The 18,090-nt window shown below is 39.8% G+C and overlaps 1 protein-coding gene across 6 annotated transcripts in view; it reads left to right on the plus strand.

The window, feature by feature from the left end:
• The window catches only part of LOC127634990 (semaphorin-5A-like), a 214,115-nt gene that overhangs the window by 81,424 nt on the left and 114,601 nt on the right, over positions 1-18,090 (plus strand). For all 6 annotated transcript variants that reach the window (XM_052114786.1, XM_052114784.1, XM_052114785.1 and 3 more), the window contains 2 exons: positions 12,866-12,965; positions 16,374-16,419. In XM_052114786.1, coding sequence (XP_051970746.1) covers positions 12,866-12,965; positions 16,374-16,419 — 146 coding nt within the window. The remainder of the gene's footprint in view (positions 1-12,865; positions 12,966-16,373; positions 16,420-18,090) is intronic.

An 18,090-nucleotide genomic window follows, 5' to 3' on the forward strand; every position in this document is an offset into this window, starting at 1 on the left:
TATTACAAAGTCACAGACTTTAGTTGCTTTAGAGATAACTATTTAATCTAAATATTCATTTTTGCTGAGAGAAGATATTAGTGTTCTGCGAGCATTTTTGTTTAATACCATGCATTAAATGTCACTACTACGCAACAGATATCACTGAAATAGGTGTCCTGAAAAGTCAGTGGAATTGTCCCATATTTTAGGGAACAGAATTACATTCCATATTAAATCCATATGGAAGCATGTTTTTTATAATCTAACACCCAGCTGAAAACACTTCAGTATTTGTTTGAATTTAAATCATCACATTCAGTTGTCAGTGTTAAAAAGATTAGATCTGAAAACAAATCAAGTGAAATCGACCTGAAACCTAGACACTACTATTATTCACTGGACAGTAGCAGGGAAAGGTCCAGTAAGATCAATGACAATTTGCGCACTCTATTGTGATGTTTGCTGTCAAAAACTGGAGAATTGAAACTGCATAATTTTGTCAAAAAAATATGACATTCGAGGACATTATTATTTCCCACCATTTTGATTCCTGTGTACTGTATGTAAATTATGTCATTATAAAACACCACACCAGTAATTGCACCAATTCAAGATGTGGTATTGCATTGCATTGCATATGTCAGTGCTCATTCCAGAAGAGAGAGAGAAAACTGTGGCAGTTTTAATACAAGTTTAGTAAAAATGCTTTTGTTACAGTTGTGCATTAATCATTTTAGAATGTCCTGTTTATCAAGTTGGTGAATTCCGAAATAAAATGTCTTGTATTTGGCTGGTAGAAAGTATTTATCATCTCTACTTGAAATATTTGATTATGCATTGTGTCATGTATACTTGCACAGACAGATGAAGGTTAATTATAACTGTGCGTGTAAATGTAATGTATTAGAGTCCAATGTTCTGTAAACAGCAAATAAAAAGTGAGGGGGCTGGCCTGTGTTTGCACAGCAATGAGAAACATTGAGTCCTATTTTAAAGAGTGCAGTGTTATGAGATAAATCATATATGCAAAGTTAATAGGCATGGCCATGAAGTTTTGGTATTTTCATGAAAGCATGCACTAAGTTTTGGTGCAAAATGTTAGTGCATTGATGAATTTATCAAAGAAATATATTTTTTTTCCATAAAAAAATACAAATATATGTAGTTATAGTCCCACATGAACTTACTTAACTTGATGTTAAATATGTATTTAAATTAATAGGTGTCATTAATGTTCCTTTTATTAGGCTAATATGAAAATTGTTAATAATTTATAATGACTCTAATTAATAAAGTAATACATAATACACAATAAACTTTTAAGCATTGTAGCCTAGCCAATATGAGGGTATTAATGTTCTTGTTAAAACTTTATCTTGTATTACCAAATCGCCTACATAAGAATGAATGGTTATTTGTTTTATTTCTGTATTATAATGTATTTCTGTGTAAAGTGAAATTGTTTTCCTACTTTGAAATATAAATTGAAATGAATGGATATCATGAGAAAAAGGCGGCAGCAACAGCAGTAAAACGGAAAAAAAAAAAAAAGACGATATAATTACGGGACACATTTGTCCAGCATCTGCAAAGAGCATCAAAAACTATCATGATTGCAATACATGCAGTATTTTTACAATGTGTAACTGTAAAATTGAAATGTTTATATGTACTGTATATATTTACATTTAGCAGGGAAATACATTTACAGTGCAAATCATGGTTACTCCAGGGATGCTTGTGCATCAGCATAAGACTCTGAAAATGTCCCGCCCCTTACTGAAACGGTTCTGATTGGTGGATCAACTTAGTGGTAATATCTGGCTTGCCCATACCACCAGTTGCGCTCCCGCCCCCTCAGCTCCGTGCTTATTTAGAGAGAATCTTTAGACACTTAAGAAAATAAAAAAAATAACAAATTCACTCAACGATGCTACATTTCAATGTTAGTACATTGAAAACGTTCTGGTCGAAAGCCTACTCATTGTTCTGGTGGCCATACGTATCATAATTTATTTTAGGTGGGCATACGCAATGTACTTCACTTCTGCCAGTCGATTTTACTTAAAAAAAAAAATATTTATCTTGAAAAACTTAAACTAACTTAAGTAAACTGAATTCAGATAACATTTTAAATGGAACGATAATATATTCAAAATAATGAAGTGGTTAAAAAATATTTGGGGGCGGGGGTTTATAAACTCTGTCCAATGATATATGAGCATTTTGGTCTTGCATTCCAGGTAGTCACCTGCAATTCGTGGCGAGTGTTGTGCTTGGTGTTAATAGGTCTTCTACAACACTAAATTCCAAAATACAGCACAACATTTTCCCCAAACAGTGTGTTTTAGCTTAAATCAAAGGGACCTAATTGCACTGACAAACACAGTCACCTTCCCTGCAGCTTAAATGTCTAGACTCCCTTGCCTGGAGAACATGTATTTATAATCAATGTAAATTTAACAAAAAAATTTCTGTAAGTAATTGTGCAGCTGAATGTCAAAGCCAAAGGGGGTATGTTGGGGCTAATGGAGTGGAAAAGCAAGGTTATTGTTTTTGCTTAGTGATCAGGTCTGGCTGTGGGTCTGTTCCAAAACCTAGTGAGCATAGGTGCGCTCCAGATGAGAAGACTGTTTCAAAAGGTAGGTATCCTAATTATGCTGCCTCCTTAGATATCTCGTTTTGGCCAAATTTTAAGGTAGCGTTGTATGTATTTTTCCCCAGGTAGGCAATCCCAGAATGCACCGTGATAAGCTTGTTAGAAAAATAAATCCAAGATGGAATATACTTAAAATCTATTCATTTCTGAAAAGTATAGATAATAACAGTTTAAAATTGACACAAAACTGACTTTTTACACAACCTGTTTGTGCGTCATGCATATTTAGGCTCATTAGAGGGAACTCGTTGTTTCTCTCTCGTCACCTGTATTGAAATCAATTGCGAGTCGAGTCTCGCATGCGCCGCGTGAGGAGCACTATTTGAAAGATACACAAAACTGCCACCTATGTAGAGTGTCCCAATTTGGTCTCTTATGAGGCATAATTTCAGGAAGGATGCTGCCATAGAGGACAGCTGCCTATGTAGTCAGGAGACAGCAAGGCAGCTCACTAAGTTTTGGAACAGACCATGTTAGTGAGCTCATGAAGAATAAAGATGCCTGTAATCATGGTCTAGTGAACAGTAAGATAGACTAGTAGCTAATTAAGCCATTGATTTTTAAGATGGATTGATCGACTCCATGTCCAAATGGCAGTTCACCATCTGTGTTAAAGAACGTGTGTTAGATGTCTAACACCTCTTCCACACAATAAGCACACACACATATGCAACTCACAAACCATTTAATTAGCACCCATTCATCAAATATGCAGAGTGAATGCATGCATGCCCTGCAGTGACAGGGATATCTGTCATTCACACACACTATAAACTGTTAATTCTAAACCCTTGTTGGCCCATTGGCACCGTTTTGAAAATTTACTTCTTATGGCACCACAGATAAACCTTGTTCTCTCTGTTTGAATGACCTTTTTTAATCAAAGCTTTCAGATCATTGAACGAGTCCCAGTCTACACATTTAGAAGCTGCCCTGCTGTATGATCAAAGACCCACACACCAGCCTTCACAAACAAAACTCTCTACAGTAAAAAATAAATAATTTGAACAGCACTTGGATCTGTGGGCTGGGCATTGGTCTTTTCGAGCTTTTCTCTTATGTGTTTGGTGAACTGCTCCTCTAAGAATTCAAAAATAAGCCTTGAACTCTTTATGCCCTTTATGGTCCCAGTTTTCATCTGGAGTTCAGATTATACTGCGTTTTCTGATCAGGCTCTTGTATTACTGGAAGCTAAACATGGAGGTCCAATTCGGTGACATTTTCTAAACATGTTCCAGTCATCTGTCACCTCAAATCAAAAGAAAGAAATACAAAATAATATTTCTTTAATAGAAAATGTAGCCTATTTAAGAAAAATTATGACATTTTGCATTATATATCATGGCAGTATTTGTTGTATTCCTTTAAATGTATGCTAAAAAATCACTGTATTAGAGAAATATGTGACCTAGACATGTTTTTAATTATCAAATCTCAATATCACCCCAGTGGAACAGTATTTAACTTAAATAAAAAGGGCATAGTTTACTGAAGCTGTTCACACCTAAAAATGTATAACACTTTACACCTTTGCACACTACCTGTTTTGCTTAAATTTCTTACTTTGTGAAAGAGCTTCCCCTGTAATTATAGCTGAATACACAGGAAGTGTTGTGCTGCTCATCTTGACAAAGGCTACATAGAGAACGTGATTGATGGTTCTTCTTTTGATCTAAACCTTTCAGACTTTGTCAGGCCACCCAGTAAGCCAATTTAGACTGAATTGAAGGCTGAGAGAAACATTTTGCTCTCTCCTTAAATTTGCCTTTTTGAATCAAGCCTGCAGTCTGCATTTACAAGGGAGACTGTTCCAAGAAGCCTCTTTGAAAAAAATCAATAAAAAGGGTTGAGTCACGGTCAGACATTCGTGTGTCGATCCCGACCAAAAGAGAAAACTGGGATTGAGAGACTGTGTTTTCCTAAATGGAACACCTCTGTTCTCTTCCCCAGAATAGTGCAGTGGCACATTTCTCCATGGACCACGTAATCCTGGTCCATATGGGATCAAAAAGTGGGAAGGACATCACTGAAAGCCGGCTTTCCACTGTGTAGACTATAAAGAAGATAAAAATACATCCTGCAGTCATGCTAGAATCCCAGCTGAGCTCCCATGTTAGATATGTTTCATAATGACAGACACTGGTTGCCTATAAAAAACAATATCTGAGCCATGGAACAATTGTGCTGTGCTCATGAGTGGGTGTTTTGTGAAATAATGCTCTAGACAGATGATGTAAATCTAGATTGATGTATACATTCATAGTGAGTGAGGTTTGCATTCTCTTTTAGTCTAGTCTCTGGAGAGCTATTTTCTTTATGTATGAAGGAGGGAAAACAAGGCTTTCCTTTTGTTGTAGATGACAGGTTTAGGAACCAGATGGTTCCCTAAAGGTGCATACGGTATTTTAAGACCTGTGTTAGTGCTGTCTACACAAGCTTCTGTGTATTGCACAGCTTGAAGGAAAAACAAATTCAAGACTGAAAATCCTTTATTTTTGTGTCAGAAACTCCAAACTCAGATTAATTGTAATATAACTTTGTCAACACTGAATGTATACATACATATTACAGTCTTAATGACTCATCATATGAGAGAGAAAAAGTTAAAGAAATTGCTGACGAAAGGTTTATTCAAACTAAGAGTGAGACGAAAGAGCATTCCGTTATTGCAGCCTTTAAAGCAAGTTATAATGAATCTGACAATACACAATTTCCAAAGGTGTACCAAAGAGGAGGCTGCCGCCACACACCACGAACACCACCTTCAACCCCACCCACCAACGGGGGTACCATTGGGATCTCGCTTAGGGCGCCAGAATGGTCTGAAATGGCCCTGCATGCAGCATTTATAAGATCATATTAATTGAGAGACTACATGGAATATTTGTACTAAAAGACCATTTTAAAAATGAAGAAATGTAAAAACTATTAAAGGCAAAAATTTGATTAAAAATGGTTTACTTAAAACAAATGGAAACCCGTCACAGCACCTAAAAATATACTTTTCCTCATATTTCATTACAAATTTAAAGGAAAATTCTGTATGTCACAAAAAAAGTCCATATTATTCTTTAGTACCCCAATAAAGATTTCACTCACTTTAAGGCAAAATAAAACTCATATTACAACAACAGACTGCAGACGTTTTAAATAATAAAAAAAGATACAACTCGCCAAACAATGAAAACATTCCCTCACTTTAATCCAAATTACAAGCCATTAATCCAGAGATAAAAAGCTTCAATGAAATGATATAGTGAGAGCTTGATATGAGAATATATTGCAGTACAATGACAACTCAACCTGCTTGCTGAAACAAAATTGTCATTTGTAGTAAATATTCACTCTTGCTGTGAATAGGACACACACACACACACACACACACACACACACACACACACACACACACACACACACACACAATGTGTTTCCATGTTTTATGGGGACTTTCCATAGACATAATGGTTTTTATACTGTACAAACTTTATATTCTATCCCCTAAACCCAACCCTACCCCTAAACCTAACCCTCACAGAAAACATTCTGCATTTTTACATTTTCAAAAAACATAATTTAGTATGATTTATAAGCTGTTTTCCTCATGGGGGCCGACAAAATGTCCCCACAAGGTTAAACATTTCAGGTTTTACTATCCTTATGGGGACATTTGGTCCCCACAAAGTGATAAATACACACTCACACACACACACACACACACACACACACACACACACACACACACACACACACACACACAGTAACCTGTGTGTTGTTTCGTTACTGATTCACAGGAGTACAAACTCCTGTAAAAATATATGACTATTTTTTATCTATTTACACTATGGTCAGCATTTCAGTGTAAACACACCATATAAAGTGGTTTTGTCTAATTTTATACACATGCATCCTTCTGCTGTCATTTTGGTTAGAGACCTTGTTTTACAACAATGTTCAGCAAGAAGTACAAGGACCACAAAATGTACACAGCTGTGGCTTGTCAGATGTTCCTTCCTGCACTTAAAGAATCTTTAAAATGAGCAAACATATTAATGGCTATTAAAAGAAACCGTGCTTGACCATTCAAGAAAACAAGTTTAACTAAAATCATTTCAAGAAATTCCTGATGCATTGACAAGTTGTGACCTTGTTGGCTTTAAATTGCTTCCATACTGAGTTTGGTTTTTGGAAAGTGGCCATGTTGTTTTATATCTTCATGCTATTTTTCTATGACATTCCTTCCAAAACTGCCTCTTTCAAACTGTAGGACACTCGTTCCACAAATGTGGAAAAAAACAACTAAAATAGAATATAAAAAAGAAACATTAGGGTAAAACAGGGTTAAAGTACTGATTGAAATTGACAGGAAATGGTTAACCCTTTTCTGAAGTGATTATTTTGAATAAGCATTATCTTAATTTGTCACTCAAAAAACCATCTTGCCATCTCAAAAGTACTTTCATAAGAAATTTTTCCCCATAGCTATTGCCCCTATATCTGCACAACATCACTATAACACTGTTGAGAGCCTTTTACCCCAGGAACCACTTGACCCTTTTTGTTTTTAATAATTTTAGTCAAAACAATCTTCTGTTATTATTATTTATTTATTGTTCACAGAAATTATGTTTCTCTATCAATGTTCAATTAAAATAAATATTTTTTTTCAACCTTGATTTACTTTGTGACCAGAAAATTTTTTTTTCCTTAAGATGTGCCTTTAGCCCCGTTGTACTGTACCACCTATCACGCACCATGTACCGTGTTTTAAATAGTATATGAATAAAAATATTACCATGTTTATTTTATTAACTATAACCGCTTCTCTCACAATATGCAAATTATGGGAATCATTGGTAAATGTAGGCAGTGATGTGGGCAGTCATGTATTAATTTATTCAAGACTTCTACAAGACTTTTTGCAGCCTAATTACAAAAAGTTTTATTTTTAGACTGCATAAGGAGCTTTGAGTTCTTCAAGACTCCTCAAAATCACTATACCAGCACAGTTTTCTATCCTGTGTTGACGTATTTCCTATTGAAACAGGTCATTCTCTCTGCTTCTGATGGCCACGGTCTCTGCCTCACGTGTCTGGGCAGAGATCACACCGAGGCAGCGTTTGTGGATGGTTCATGTTCTCACTGCGAGAACATGACCATAGCAACGTTGCGGTCGTGGCTTTCTTTCTTCCGGGAGAAAGCCAATCTAGCAGCCCCCCACATCGTGCCTTCAGGTATAGGGCCGGCGTGGCTGGAGTCGATTTTGGGAATTTTACGGGTACGGTTTCGCCAGGTAAATCCCATCGGACCACCTGTTCCCCAGCACGCTCATCTGCCGAGACCGGCTCGCCTTACGGCCAGTCTGATGTCTCTTTCAGAGCCCCCCAGCTGGATGAGAGTTTCGCCCCTTTGCACTGGCTAGAGCACCTTTCACTGCCTGATACAGACTTCCTCGCTCGTCCGCTCTCACTAACCCCAACGGGCTGCGGTACCCACATTGTTTAAAAAAGAGCAGTTTCCTCACTCCCTGGGTCCCTTAGCCGGTGCCCACAACCACTGTCCTCACGGTGATCAGACAACGAGCACTGGCAGTCGGGCCCCCATGAATGCAGATCTCCCGCCTTCACGTGCCCAACTGCACCACACTCATACCCTTGGATGCGTGGCTTACGCTTTCCAACCCATCGCGGTGGCTGGCTATGACCATCCGACTCAATTTGCCAGGTGACCGCCCCGTTCAGCGGTGTCTAATTCACCTCGGTGCTGGGCGAAAAGGCCTCCACCCTGCATGCGGAGATCGCAACCCTTCTGCGCAAGGACGCGTTATAGCCTGTCCTTCCAGCTGAGATAGAAAAGGGATTCTGCAGCCCTTACTTAATCGTACCCCAGAAAGGCTGTGGGTTGCGGCCAATCTTGGACCTGCGATTTCTAAACCAGGCCTTACACAGACTCCCGTTCAGGATGCTGATGCAGAAACAAATGCGTCCTGCATCAAGATTGTTTCATGGTGGTAGACCTGAAGGATGCATAATTTCATGTCTCAATATTACCCAGTCACAGACCCTTTCTACGCTTCTCTTTCGACGGCCAGGCGTATCAGTGCAAGGTCCTCCCCTTCGGTCTGTCCATGTCTCCTCGCATCTTCATGAAAGTTGTAGAGGCAGCTCTTGCCCTGTTAAGGGAAGTGGGCATTCGCATTCTCAACTACCTCGACGAGTGGATAATCCTAGCACAATCTCGACAGTTGCTCTGTGCACACAGGGACCTGGTGCTCAGTCACCTAAGCCATTTAGGGCTTCGGGTCAACTGGGAAAAGAGCAAGCTCTCCCCGGTTCAGAGCATCTCTTTTCTCGGCATGGAGTTAGACTCGGTCTCACTGACCGCGCGTCTCACAAACGAGCACACACAGTCGGTGCTGAACTGCCTAAGTACGTTCAGACCGGGCACAATGGTTCCACTGAAACAATTTCAGAGGCTCCTGCAGCATATAGCATCCTCAGCGACGGTCGCGCCGCTCGGGTTGATGCATATGAGACCACTTCAGCACTGTCTTCAGACTCGAGTCCCGAGATGGGTATGGCGCCATGGCACATACCGTGCGACCTTCACCCCTTCCTGCCATTACTTATTCAGCCCTTGGCAGAAGGGCCCTTTAGCAGGTGTTCAGATACAGCGTAGTTACTACAGATGCCTCCCAGACGGGCTGGGGCACCGTGTGTAATGGGCACACAGCTGCTGGCTCCTGGATTGGGCCGCAGCTGGGTTGGCACATTAACTGCCTAGAGTAGCTGGCTGTATTTCGTTGCTGGCAAGCACATGTTGATCCACTCAGACAACACAGGGTCAGTAGCATATATAAATCGCCACGGCGGCGTTCGCATGTCACAACTCGCCCACCTTGCTCCTCCTTTGGAGTCAGCAGCGGCTGAGGTCTTGCCTTCCGAGAATCCACCCACTGCCCGCTCTGGTACTTTCTGATGGAAACCCAACTTGGCACAGACGCACTGGCACACAACTGGCCACTGGGGCTGCGCAAGTACGCATTTCCCCCAGTGAGCCTACTTGCACAAGTCCTGTGCAAGGTCAGGAAGGATGAGGAGCAAGTCACTCTCATGACCACCTACTGGCCCCCTCTGACTTGGTTCTCTAATCTCACGCTCCTTGCGACAGCACCTCCCTGGCAAATTCCCTGAGGAAGAACCTTCTTTTGACCCGACAGCAAGTCGTTAGGGAAGTACGACCTGATCATCAGGTTCCTTAGAGATGCCCAGAGGCTGAACCCTCATGGGATCTCTCCGTGGTCCTCTCGGTCCTTAGGAGAGCCCCGTTTGAGGTGCTAGAGTCAGTCGAACTGAAGGCCATCTCCTTGAAGACGGCCCTCCTGATTGCACTCACTTCCATCAAGAGGGTTGGGAACCTGCAAGCGTTCTCTGTCAGTGACACTTGCCTGGAGTTCGGTCCAGCAGACACTCAAGTCATCCTGAGACCCCGACTGGCCTATGTGCCCAAGGTTCCTATGACCCCTTTCAGGGATCAGGTTGTGAACCTGCATGCGCTGCCTCAGGAGGAGGCAGACCCAGCCTTAGCGTTGCTGTGTCCGGTGCATACTTTGCGCACCTATTTATATCTTACGCAGAGATTTAGACACTCTGAGCAGCTCTTTGTCTTCTTTGGTAGACAGCGGAAAGGGAACGCTGTATCCAAACAGAGGCTTGCCCACTGGATCGGGATGGCATTGCGTTGGCTTACCAGACCCAGTCCGTGCTCGCCCCCTTGCAGGTTTGAGCACACTCTACGAAGAGTGTGGCATCCTCGTGGGCACTGGCTAATGGCACCTCTCTAGCAGACATTTGCAGAAAGGCAGGCTGGGCAACACGAGATTTTACGATCTCCGGGTTGAGCCGGTCTCGTCCCTTGTTTTGACAGGTCCGAACACATACAATTCTGTAATACGGAACAGCTGGCCAGGTGTATCGCTTGCACATAGTGCCTTTCCCCTCTCCTGAAGTGAAGACGTGCATTCTGCCCCAGTCAAGTGGGTGTCCTTTCTCCCTAGCCCTCTGGCTCCGAATTCAGTAGAGGAAGTTCGCAGCCAGACCCACCGCAGGCACCGACTGGAACAGGTGCTCCACAGGTTCTGATTATTCCAATAATCTCCTGTGATGTTTTTTCCGTGGTACGTTCCCCTGTCGGCGGACCTGTGTCTCCCTTGGGCAGAGTTCCCTCTGCACCCCGGTCGCTGTGTTTGTAGAGGTCCTCCCAAAGCAGGACCTACCACGCGCCACTTCCATATGTGGCTGGTAAGCACAAATGATGTATTTGCCACATGTTACCTCCCCTGCTGGGCAGGATGTGGTGTCCGTGGGGTCTTTTCAGCCTGAAAGAATAGGACTTTTGGGGCATTAGGGAAGGTTACGTGCAGTCTGGTGCACATGCTATTTTTGCATGCAGCAGCTTGCATGCACCTTCATCAGAAGTCCATGTAGAACGGTTTAGTATTGTCGCATTTTTAGATAGGGACCCCTAGTGCCACTACATTGACACAACATCGAGTGAGTGACAGAAGGAAACGTCTCGGTTACTGTCGTAACCTCAGTTCCCTGATGGAGGGAACAAGACATTGTGTCCCTCTTGCCACAACACTGTACTAGCCTCTTAAAGGGCCGGGACCTTACTCTCAGCTCAAAACCTGTCTGAGAAGATGCACGCTTCCCTACTTTTATACCCGTATGTCCAGGGGGAGGGGCATGCAAATTCTGTTCGCCAATTCTCATTGGCCTTTTCTCAAAGATAAGAGGTAACCGAGGCTCTCAAGAGAGACCCCTAGTGTCACTACATCGACACAACGTCTCGTTCCCTCCATCAGGGAACAGAGGTTATGACCGTAACCTACACATTTTCATAATACATCAAACTCTTATTAAAGATCATAGATAAATTGATTTATTGTGATATTATGCCACAGACTTAACATAACAGCTTTAACATAAAAATAATACAGACAAGATTTATTAACAAGATATGGTCGATTTCTGGTTGATCCTGAAGGAGGACCCAAAGATAACCCACTTGAATGACCACTATTAATTAACATGAGTGGACTACACCTAGGTTTTAGTTTTAAGTCATTCAGGAGCCCCATGAGAATTTATTTAAATTGTCATGTTATTAAAATGTTTCTCAAAATTATTGGAGAACCACATCGAGTGTCTCCACATTCACTTATGGGTTCCATTCTCTGTGAAGTTAGGGCTATCCCATAGAGACGTGAAAGATTTATGGAGGAACACTGATAACTGATGCTGTGCATCTTTGGGGAATTCTGGTTTTTTTCGTATGCTCAAGATGCTCTTCTTCAGAAGAAAAACAATCCATAAGAGTTTCAGGAAGCTTTGTTCTACTCTAGCTGTTAAACTGATTATTGAAAAAAAGAAATCTATTGGAGAAACACTGTAGACTATTTTTTATTTAATGTAGGTTTGTCATTAATTCTGTATTCATTGTTGTTTGCAAAGCACAAGGAGAAGTAAGATAAACATGTTTTGCGTATCATTTTATATGATGCCTGATTTACAGGCTGCAGAGAGACAGTATCCTCCATAGATCCTGAGATAACAGATACTGTGGACAGGGCACATATATATTGACCTTTTGACTGTAATTATAAAGCATACAGTACAAGCAATGCTGAATGTGTCCTGCCACCAGTGAACTCTACGGCGTCTTTGAACTATAAAATATCTAGTCCATTCCCCATTAAACCATCTATGTGTTAATGTGAAACTAAATCCCAAAGCTGGAAAATGCAATGACCATTAACGTGGTTTAGCAAATTAGCATTACTGAAGCTGCCAACCCGACAGCTATCCCATTACACAGAGGCAGGTAGGCAAGCAAGATTTTACTAAGACCGAGTTGAAGCCAAGAGCAGGGGTTAATATGAAAGGTGCCACAGTGAGTGCATTTGCTATGCATACTGCACACCGCACACAAACAAATGCACACAAACTGACAAAAGAAAATGTAGTTTTCCCAGAGGTGCATAAAACTAACAAACCAACATTCTCATCATGTTTTCATTCAAATTTTTGACTGTCTATTTGTGTGTGTGTGTGTGTGTGTGTGTGTGTGTGTGTGTGTGTGTGTGTGTGTGTGTGTGTGTGTGTGTGTGTGTGTGTGTGTGTTTAAGCAAATGTGTGCTTACATGTCTCATCTCCTCTTCTGCAGAAATCGAGCCATGGATCCATCAGTTCAGATCTGAGGGAACAGTTGATTATTCACAGCTCACATTTGACCCCGGCCAGAACGAACTAATCGTAGGCGCCAGGTAATTGTTGCTTCCTCCATCGACATGTTAAAACTAGGACTCAGCACTGTGCCAGAGTATGTGTCTCGTTACACAAATATTATACTTATGAGTGTCGGAGTTTCTGACAATGTGTCTGATGGGCCTCTCTAAGCTGTACTGTTTTTTTTAGCAACACCAAATGTACAACCACTGTGAAAATGTCACAATGCCATAATTTTCCAATTTCTCATGATTAGCCCATTCTGACAAATAAACCTGGTCTCTACAAATCCCCATAATGAAACCAACTGGAGCTCTTGTGTTGCATAAAAAAGCCAGTGTCCCACCACATGACAGATACTTTTCTAAAAGAATCACACCATGAATGTGAATGTGAGAATAAGATGGGTTTCCCTGTGTCCAGTCCTAATTAATGAGTGTGATGATTTCCACATAGACTTTCACACTGTCCTGCCGTACATCTTCAGCCAAATTAATCTCATATTCCCGATCTGTCAGCAGAATGGAAGGTCTCCAAGCAATTATATCGTGACAACCACAGAAATGGTTTGAAAGAAAGCACTAAAACAGTTTGTTCACCCACAGGGCCAAGAATGGTAGAATAATTACATTTTCTCACAAAAGTAGGGGTAACCATTCTCTTCACTAGTTATTCATTCTATCAAGACCAGACTGTTTTTAACTTAAAACTAATGAGTCAGAAATAGTGTGTTAGCTTTTCAGAGTGATGTGTCATTATCAAGTCTGATTCCACTACAGAAAATACCAGGTTAGACCAGCATTTTCCATGCTGATTGGTGCTGGTTTACTTAGTGGACCAGTATAGCTATTAAAAAAATGTCTTTCCGATGAAGCAGGTTAACTAATATAGGCGTACTGATTAAGCTTGTTAAAGGAATGTTCCAGTTTCAGTCAAATATCAACTCAATCGACAGCAATTTTACATAATGTTGTTTACCACAAAAATTATTTAGACTTGTCCTCCTCTATTTATTTGTTTATTTTAAAAGCAAAATGTTTGATTACAATAAGCCACTTCAAATCAAAGTGGATGGGTGCCAGTCCGTACAAATTAAAATACACACTGTTTCAAGATGTAGCCACAAAATGTAAACATTGTACATGTTAATATGATTTTAGATATAATTAGGGATTTAGATCAGGAATTTTTAGTTACAGTGTTTACCAGGTTGCCATCATGACAATGATACTGTAACTGTAAGGCACTTTTTGCATTTAAAAAAAAAAAGCAATTATTTTTGTGGTAATTAACATCATGCCAAAAATGCTGTCGATTGAGCTGAACCTATTAAACATGGAACGTTTCTTTAAGGAGCCTTTTAGGTACACCAGCATTCCATCATTTAATTCTGGTCTTTTCAACAGGTTTGGCTAAAACAATTGATTTGGATTCTTTGTGCCCTCCAAAACACATCAAACTGTCAGACGCTACAAGCTGGTATTAAATAGAAGTGTTTAGGCCTACTAGTATTAATGGCTCAAGATACAAGACCAAAGTTACTTCTCAAGTTTAATGCTTTTGTCCAAAACTTATTGAGTTTTAGAGAAGACATTCTCTGCACATCTTAAAATAAAACTCTCTTACCATTGTGTTCTGAATAATATGCTAGAATGAAAAGCCACACTGTCAGTTTCTGCTAATGGCTCGAGTTGTCAGTAGAAGTCTTTTACTTCATTTGTTTGGTATTGGTCTTGGAGACAGCAAGCCCCACATACAAGACAATTAGAAACAACTGGAGCTTAAGGAATTCAGTAATGCACTTTAGATTGAGGCTGGGAACAACAATCATTTCCAGAAACTTGTTGAGATAGGGGAAGTGACCCTCACAATCAGCAAGCTTCAACATTGTCAGGACTATTGGTAGTGCGTATTTGTGTGATTAAAATGTCCATGGATCAATATTCAAATTGAACTGAGGAGGAAAACTAAAGTCTTGTCTAGGTAGATCTCCACGATGCTTCCAGGTCGATTGGTTGTCCTTGGTGCAGAAGGGATATCCAGCTCTGCTGTCAGTGCCCAAGGCCTCACAAATATACCCACAGTCTGGCCTAATGGGTTGTGTGAAGGTGCCCTGGCTGAGCTGCTGTTTTATCAAGGTCACTGAGCGACAGGTTTCTCATGAAGATATTTAGCAGCTCAATAAAAATGTCTGCCAATTACCAAGACCTGATTGAGAAGACCTCTCTTAGATCAAAGTTATGCCTCTACCCAAGCAGGATTTTTAAACTAAGCATGATAATATACTGTATAATACATGTATTAATGGGAAAGTTCACCCAAAGATACAAATTTTGTCTGCATGTGGTGGTTACAGCACTTGCTTAATGGAATGGTGGGGGCAAATGGGAACAGATGTGCCCTGTGGTGATGTGATGAGGGGGTCCACTATGGTATATAATACTAATTTTGCCTGGCCTCATTTTAGCACTGAATAACCTGGGATCAGCTCTGTACAGTCAAAAGGAATCTATATTGATAGTGCAGCTCTATAGTCAGGACACATCATAGAAGTAATGGCCCAGTGGCCTGTGCAAAGGAGCCATTGATAGTGAGAAGCTCCAAAGGCTTTAGCGGTAATGCAGTGAAACACAATCGATAGGCATTTCAATGTAATAAGTGGACCTTAATAACAGCAACCTAATTTATCATTCACTAACGCAATAATACAGACATAATTTTCTGGTTATGCTCCATATTATTTGTATAGAACGTTTGTCTGCTTTTGTATTTCATTGATGGATAGGAAATCATGTAGGACAGATATGCGAGTTGTAGTTCCACATGTTTAATCATTATTTAAGATTGCAGTTGGCAGAGCTGTTTCTACAGTAAATTAAACTCATTGCAAAAATATGATTGGAGAAGCAAAGTCTTTTTACTTAGTGATAAAACGCATTTGATTCATGGAGTTAAACTGTAGTAAGCATTTACAGGCCTATGGTATTCCAAACAAGCCCCTTATCCTTAGGCAAGGTCCAATATTATCCCATTAAAGTAATAGCGGGGTGCACACTTTGCATAAGAGGTTTTTTTCTTATTTAGCCTTCAGCCAGGTATACCGATCACAGTGAAAATGAACTGGTATGCCAGGTATACACATTAAAAGTACATAGATATAGAGAGCAAATATGTATTATTAATTCAGCAATTAATTTGGCAATTTAGTAGCACCAAAATCCTGTGTTATATTTATAGTCTTAATACAGTATTTTATATATAAAAAAAAATAAATACCAACATTCCTCCCATGACATTCCCCAGTAACACAGGGATTCACCTGAAGTGTTGCAAGCCATAAAAAAAATCAACATTTATAACCACATGGCCACCCAGCCTATGAGAAAACGTTTGCTCCGATCTGTCTGTAAAATCATACCTTTTTGTCTTTTCTCCATCTTTTTCAGAAATCATCTCTTCAGGCTACATTTAGAGGATCTTTCATTGATCCAGGTGGGTGAAAACATCTATATCTGTTTCCTGTCTGTCTTTCCCAGAATTGCTCAGACAGCGCAAACACACAGGATGAGACTAACAGGTGCTGCTGCTGCTGTGTATGAATGACAATCACAGTTGCTTCATAAGCTCAGAGAGAGGAATTTGCCAATTTAAAAGTTGTCATTTCAGTTCAGTACAATATATACATGAATTGGTGCTGTTTGTTCAAGTCACGTGTCAACTTTCCGTAATCTCCGTCTTGCATTCTTGTGGTTTAAAACCTATATAGTACCATTACTTACAGTGGGCTCTAAAGACCCCTATTGAAAATACTTCTACTGTATTTACTGTTTTACAGAATGTTAGAATGCAGAATGTTTAAAATGTCTTCTTTTTTGTACATTGTTTCACAATTTGTTAGCATACAGTACCAGGCACATTTGATGTTTTACAAAGAAAAAAATTTGTCTTAAGATTTGTATTTTATGTCTCCTGCTTTAATGTTTCAATATGAAATTTACATTTTAGATTTACAAAGATTTATTTTGCAAAGAATAGTACAGTAGTAGATTAAGGAGTCCTGGAACAGATGGCATGGCCCCATCAGAGCCCTGATCTCAACATCATTGAGTCTACATCATTGGGATTACATGAAGAGACAGATACAATTGAGACTAAATATAAAGAGCTATGGCAGGTACTCCAAGATACTTGGAATAACCTATCTGCTAACAACCTTGGAAAATTGAGAGCAATTATACCTATGGGAACTGATGCCGTTTTAAAGGCATAGTGTGGTCACATCAAATGTACTTTTATGCATTTGGCAGACGCTTTTCTCCACAGCGACTTACAGTGCATTAAAGGTATACATTTGATCAGTTTGTGTGTTCCCTGGGAATCGAACCCATGATCTTGGCATTGCTAGCACCATGATCTAGTCTATTAGTTGAGCTACAGGAATATACAATATTAGAATACCAAATACTGATTTATTTTTTTATTCTCACTGCAATTTTTTTTCTATTCTATTTTTCTTATTCTTATTCTTGCAAACACTTGTTTTCTTCCTGTCTTTAGTATTTGGCATTGATTTTGGCAATAAATCTAACAAATCAATATGATTAGACAATGTCCAACTTTGATTAAGAATTATAAGAATCAGGCTGCTCCCGATGTTATGCTTCATGGTTTTTCTATAAAGCCCAGGCCAATCAAATCCTATTAATGAGCACAGTTTAAAAGGTAAATGGACCTGAACATTCCCCAAATTAGACCTTATTCCCTCAACATCCTTTTGAAAATTTCAAGCATAATTACCCAAGAGTAACTGCTGTCCTTGCATGGCTGCCGCAAGGAAGTTTCTTTGTCTCTCATATAGCTTTATGCATCTTGTAAACCTGCAAATATCTGTGCATACATTAACATGTTTTGAAATGTATTTTATTTATTATTTATTTATTATTATTATTATTTTATTTATTTTCCTTTCCCAGTGTGAAAAAGCAGGCTCTTTTGTGGCTTCAGTTGGCTAGTTTTGAGATACCTTTTGTTCAAATGCACTCACAGGTAACCGCCATCACAAAGATGTGCCTTTCCTCCTTAATAGAATTCCTTCACTTGCCTCTCAACATGGCATTTTGGTTGAACTTTTACTTCTTAGTCTTTTTATGTCCTTTGTCACTG

Source organism: Xyrauchen texanus, chromosome 42, assembly GCF_025860055.1.
Source record: "Xyrauchen texanus isolate HMW12.3.18 chromosome 42, RBS_HiC_50CHRs, whole genome shotgun sequence".
NCBI classification, from domain to species: domain Eukaryota; kingdom Metazoa; phylum Chordata; class Actinopteri; order Cypriniformes; family Catostomidae; genus Xyrauchen; species Xyrauchen texanus.